Here is a 6,009-nt window from a genome sequence, read left to right as displayed (position 1 = left end):
TGCTTGACGCACTAGAAAGTGTCCCCCCCAAAGAAAAGAAAAAAGAAAAAAGAAAAAAAATTAAACAAAGGGTCTATTTTCATTTTCAATTACAGGGACGTATTGCTACCAAATGCATATGATACAATAATGTGACTATTGATTAGATTGGCTAGGAATAACTTTAATATGGATGGAAGATATAATAATAATAATAACAAGGGGTTATATGAGAAATCTATCTACACTTGGGTCTTAAAGAGAAACAGTAAGTTAATATTTGTCTGAGAAAAACCTGTAGAAGTAGCTAGGAATTTGATTTGATACATAATTTCCTGGTAAAGAGTTGACACTTGAGTGGGTTACAACTAGGCCTGCATCCAGATATGTTAAAAGAGAATAAAGAAGGAAAACAAAACTTCTTTTCTTCCTCTCTTCTCACCTTTATTGATGTTTGTATAATTAAAGTTGAGATTTTGGATATAAAGGGAGAATAGTAAGTAATTATACTATGTGACATGATCAGTATCAATCATATACAGCTGGGCTTTGATTGAAATCATATTATATGTATCTAAAGTCTATAAATATATATAGGATACTATGATAAACACCTCATGAGAAAGGCATCCAAACACACCAACTTTGCCATAATTATGTGAGCCAATGAAATCTGAGATTGTATTGAGTTTTGATGATGCTTCATGCCTCATGAGTGTGCACTATAATAAGTGGGTATCAACTTTTTTCCCAAGTTGTGAAACCTAACTAATTTTCTATTCCTTTAACCCTTTGAAGCCCTACCAATATAGTCCACTGTCCAATGCCATATTATCCTATTCTTTTTCTAACGTGAGTTCAAGGATAATATATCAGAATTCATTAGTGCACCGTATTGGCAGGTAGCTTTAAATCATGAGAAATGAAAATGATGAAACAAGAGGATCCTCATGTGAAATCCAATATTTATATTATCATGGACTTAGTACTAGTTAAATTTATATAAATGTAAAGCCCACTTCTCATAACATATATTAAAATAAGAGTAGCTATTCAAGTGAAGTTCTTACCTTTATGCAGGGGATGGAATTACTGGTTCTTTACAAGCAAATATCAAGTGAGGCTTCAACACGAGGATAGAAGTAAAAAAAAGTCATTAGTATCATCAGAAAGAAGCAACATTGCATACAAGAAATGTAATTTTGAATGAATGTAATGAACTTAAGTTAACCTTTATATTTCCACATAAACAAGGTCAATGTCCTTGTACTTGCAGCTATTAACAACTGCCTGCTAGAGGAGATGTGGTAATAAACAAAAAAATCTAGTTTGTGTCAAGACAATGACAAAACCAATTTGAATGAATATCAGGCCTTCAAACAGAAACAGATGGTGTATTTTTTTAGGTATGAGACAAAGCCTGGGAACACCAACATAAAAGTTGATTGGGCCAAGACCCTATTAGTTTGGCCCGTGTATAATTGGATGTTCCAAATACAGTTGAAATCATTGCAGTCCTCCCTTGTTTGTCACTTCAACATCTTTCTTCTCTGTTCCTATCCAAGATTTTTCTGGTTCTCAACAATTTTATGTAGGCTTCTCATGACAAGTGCAACTGGCATAAGATCTCAGTCTTCCTGAACCAAACTCATTTCAAGTATGGTGCAGCCAATGCAGTCTCAAAATCTCACACTTGAGAGAGAATGTCACAAAATTATCCAAAAGATAAGTTTTTAGTAACCATACTGTGTAGAAGGCATGTCTTTTGATGAACTGATCCCACCTCTACCACAAAGTGCCACAAATTTATCATTCTGCATCAAAATGGGGCATTTTGCAGTCAGATTTGACCCATCATACGCTTCTTTAAGGAATACAGTACTCCTTGCACCTTTGTTAGTGATGTAAAAGATACCATGATGTTTAATCAAACAAAGCAGTAACTTAGATGGTAATAAATACTCTGAATGAAATGCATCCAACTGAGAAGATGTCATCCTCTTTTCCAGCGTCAAACTTAGGAGCTCATGAAGCACCCCCACCACTCGCTTCCTTGCTTTTGGATCAGCAATTTCAAATCTTCTAGCGTTCAAATAAGGAGATGGGAACTCCATTTTCTGCCACTTCTCAAATTGCTCAAGGTAACTTGTATTTGGTCTAAAACCAACAGGGAAACTTATTTTGAATGCATGTGGACCAAGATAATTACCATCTCTTGATATTCTAACCTTCCTTGGGTACACAGAAGCAGGGACCAGAATTCCTTCACTTGCAAATCTTTCCTCTCGAGCTGTGACTGCTAATGAAGAGTCCCAATTTTCCAAATGAAGAAAAGATTTTCCATTGAAATCCTTTACAGAAAAGAATTCTGGGTACTTTGGAATCAATGACTTGTCAAAATCATCCGGCAAACACAACTCTGATTCAATAAGTTTAATCTTTTCTAGTGGTACTCTACAATCAACTGACAACATCAACAACTTCCTCAAGTTCTTGACCAAAATGGGTTCCATTAACTCCCTTGCTTTAGCTTCTTCACTGGCAATTCTTTCAGCTTTCTCAGTCAGCCTAACAAATGGGGGTGTTCGATTACCCCCACCAACATGGAATATTGAAGGGTACTTCTCAATAACAGACATAAAGTTCCATTTTTGGACAAACCCAACTTCTTTTTCAAGGTTACGGAGAAGCAGACACTGCTGTTTTTGAGATTGGATGATTGTTTTGAGCCTTAGGATTAAAGATGGCTTCTTCTGCAAGTCCATGGCTTTGTCCAGTTCATGGACTCTGTGGTAGATTTTCTTCTTGGGTCTACTTCCTCCACTGTTTTTGTACTTCACCGAGACCAACATATAAGCTGAGTTGCGAGAATGGTTTAAGCCCAGCAACAATGATCTCTTCTGCATGTTGGTATGGCAAGTCGGTCTTCACTGGGAACAACTATCAAACACTTGGGGCGCAACGTAGTCAACCACGATAAGTAAGCACAACTGTCACTAGCAGAAAACCATTTTACAATATCAAACAAACAAATATACAACTAAATATAATCAGTATCAGTAAAGGGCAGGCCTTTGCAATGAATCTCTTGACCTCTCTCTCAAAGCTTTGGTTTTGATTTTCAACCAACGTTCCCTGAAATCTAAAGAGAAGTCAAGAAAGGCACAAAAGTAAAATAACTTTAAAAAAACCAATCATGCTCTTCTTGAGCCTGCACTAAGGCCCAATTCTACTTGGAGAGCCCAATTAGACCAGTGGGTGAGGCCTGTTTGGTTTGATGGGTAGAAGAGAAATATTCAAATATGCTGGGTTGAAATAACAAACAAAAGTAGGAAAAGAAAGTTAATTTTTGTACACTAAAATGTATACAAAATTGTAAGTTTCATTGTTTCAAAAAAAAAAATGTAAGTTTCATCAATGATATAAAGATATGATTAAATTAATTTGTTTAGGAAAAGATTATCAAATTTAGTTCTATCATTCTCTTTAAACGAGAACCAAATATATTAGTTTTGTCATGTTAGATGAGCATCAAACATGATTATTTGAAACTTATAAAACTATGATAAAAAGTTTAACCATGCTTTACCTGTGATTTTTTTTTTTTGGACATATTTAGAAGCCTACCTCACTATCATCATCATCTAGGGGTGTCAATTTAACCAGCGAGTAGGATACTCGAGAGGATCCATGTAACGACCCAAATTCGCTAATAAGGCTTAAGGGCCTTAATTAGTGTGTCAGGAGGGCATTAATGGAATAATTGTGATTAAATGAGTAATTATATGTTTATTAAAGTTTATATGATAATTGATTATATTATGTGGTAATATGATATGAAATAAATATGTGATATATGTGAGAACCACATTATTATGTGGACAGGTTCGCAGAGCACGACTCAAGACGATTCTAGGGTCAGATAGTGAGGAAAGTCACAACGAGGCTAAAGATATGACTTTGGATAAGTCGGGAGTACTTTTAGATAGCGGGTAGCGATTTGGACTATCGGGTCATGAAAATAAATATATGGAGATATATTCGAGGTTAGGATGTCTAGGCGGGAATATTGGGGGATTTTACCATTTTGGCCTCGGGGACGGTTCCGGCACCCCGAGCCTCGGGATTGACTTAACAGATAAGTTAGACATAAAGAAGCTTTTAGAAGAAAAAAACACAAACCGACTTAAACTTAGTCTCAGCTCTCTTTCACGCTTAGGGGAAAACCAAGGAAAGGAAACACGGAAAAACTAAGGGGAACAAGCTGAAATTTCTGGAATTTGTGGTGAGGATTTGGAGGTTTAGCACAGGAGTACATCAAGAACCAAAACAGGGATTAAGGTAAGCATCTAACTCTACCTTCTGTGGTTGAATTCTGAGTTCTAGCTGGGTTTTGGTTAAGTGCTGAAACAAGTATAGTTTTGGTGTTTTAAGGCAGAATTAAGAAGGAAGCTTGGGAATTTAGCTTGGTTATGGCTTGGTGAAGTGATTCAATAGCAAAGGTAAGTCTCAACTTCTGGTTTAGAGGTTTTGAATTGGGTTTGTGTGGCTGGTTTGAGTGTTTATAGCACTTGGGTTTCAGAAATTGAAAGGAGGAGATTAGAGTGTGCTAGGCTGTGTTTTCTTAGGAGTTATGTTGTTTAAATCATGCTAAAGAAGTTGGGAATGAATTGGTTAGGAGTTGGGAAGCTTTGGGGTGGTTTAAGGTGAGGTTTCAGACTTAGAAATGGTGTAAATTCTGGGTTCGAAGGGGAGGGCCGCGGCTCTGTTCTAGAGCGCTGCGGCCCTAGCATGCAAAGGAGCCAAGGAGGCTTGGCCAAGGGGGAGCGCCGCGGCGCGTGTGTGGTTTAGCGTGGGAGTAGGTTCTGTTTTGGGGAAGGGTCGCGGCTAGGCTTCAGGGGCCGCAGCCCTTGGTTGCACACATGAGTTTTAGAGGGTTTTAGGCTCGGGAAGGTGGTCTAGTGTGTTCGGGATTTGTTTCAACACCGTGCTTGGTGGAATTCGGATTCCCGAGAGTTAGTTTTATAATCAGAAACCTATATTTGAGTATTTATGAGACCCTATACTTTGGTTGTGGCTAGGTGATAAAAACTTAGGCTCGGGAGCGGATCGTGCTTGAGGGGCGTTGCTCGTAATTCGATAACCGTACAGACTAAAGGTAAGAAAACTGCACCTGATTGATTATATGAGACAGGACTAAGAGCTCCCTAATGTAAATGCTTGGGAAGATGGTATTATGCCATGCAAGCCATTTAGTGAACCAACGGCCTAAGAGTGCCTAGGGTTTCACTAGCGCACAGGGCACGGCTCGGCCACTGGTAGCCGAGGACAGCTTATTATGCACTGAGCTCGGTTTAAGCGGGTCGGAGTCAGTGGGTTAAACAAAGGGTGCGGCCTAAGTCGTCGGCCCTGAATATTATGTGATATGAGTTTTATATGTGGTAGAATGTATCTTGAACTGGATTGTATATGTTGAATACCTGTTGAGGATTATCTGATGGGAATACATGCGTATTGAATTGCTTGCCTGTTATTATTGTTTGAGTTGTTTATGATGTTTTCTTGCTGGGCCTTGGCTCACGGGTGCTACGTGGTGCAGGTAAAGGCAAGGGCAAAGTAGACCAGCCCTGATTGGAGAGCTCAACGAGCTAAATGTACATAGCCAGGTGCTCGGCCGCCACGGTTGAGATCTAAGCAAGGACATGGGACCTAAAGACTGTCTGTTTTGCCTTAGTATGGCTAGTGAATGTTCATGTATTTTTGAGAGTCTGTAATCTTATTCTAACTTTGTTTTCATATGGGATCCCATGTTTACTACAATTTAAATATATGAAATGAGTCTTTTGAGACCAAAATCTTTTTAACCTTAGCTTTTACATGTTTAGTGACACGTTTTCAAGTTAATGACTTGATTAGCAAGCACATTTATAAGTACACAGTATAACGGTCTTGGTTATCCAGGGCGTTACAACCCACCTTTAATGGGGTAGGGGCATAGGACATGACTCACATCCCGAACCCATTCCATTT

General features: G+C 38.3%; 1 protein-coding gene across 1 annotated transcript; it reads right to left on the bottom strand.

Moving 5' to 3' along the window:
- Positions 1–908: 908 nt before the first annotated feature.
- On the bottom strand, positions 909–3,083 carry LOC133829968 (protein WHAT'S THIS FACTOR 1 homolog, chloroplastic). Its single transcript, XM_062259838.1, has one exon. It carries the CDS (start codon positions 2,883–2,885, stop codon positions 1,713–1,715), a length of 1,173 nt encoding a protein of 390 aa, XP_062115822.1. The 5' UTR covers positions 2,886–3,083; the 3' UTR covers positions 909–1,712.
- Between the last annotated feature and the right edge of the window lie 2,926 nt (positions 3,084–6,009).

This window comes from Humulus lupulus, chromosome 4, assembly GCF_963169125.1.
Source record: "Humulus lupulus chromosome 4, drHumLupu1.1, whole genome shotgun sequence".
Classification (NCBI taxonomy): domain Eukaryota; kingdom Viridiplantae; phylum Streptophyta; class Magnoliopsida; order Rosales; family Cannabaceae; genus Humulus; species Humulus lupulus.
The sequence above is the reverse complement of the archived record's forward strand: the minus strand, read 5'-3'. Positions and strand labels throughout refer to the sequence as shown.

Bases quoted from the DNA above. Each gene is read 5' to 3' on its own strand.
- LOC133829968 (XM_062259838.1), bottom strand. From the start codon at position 2,885: ATGCAGAAGAGATCATTGTTGCTGGGCTTAAACCATTCTCGCAACTCA.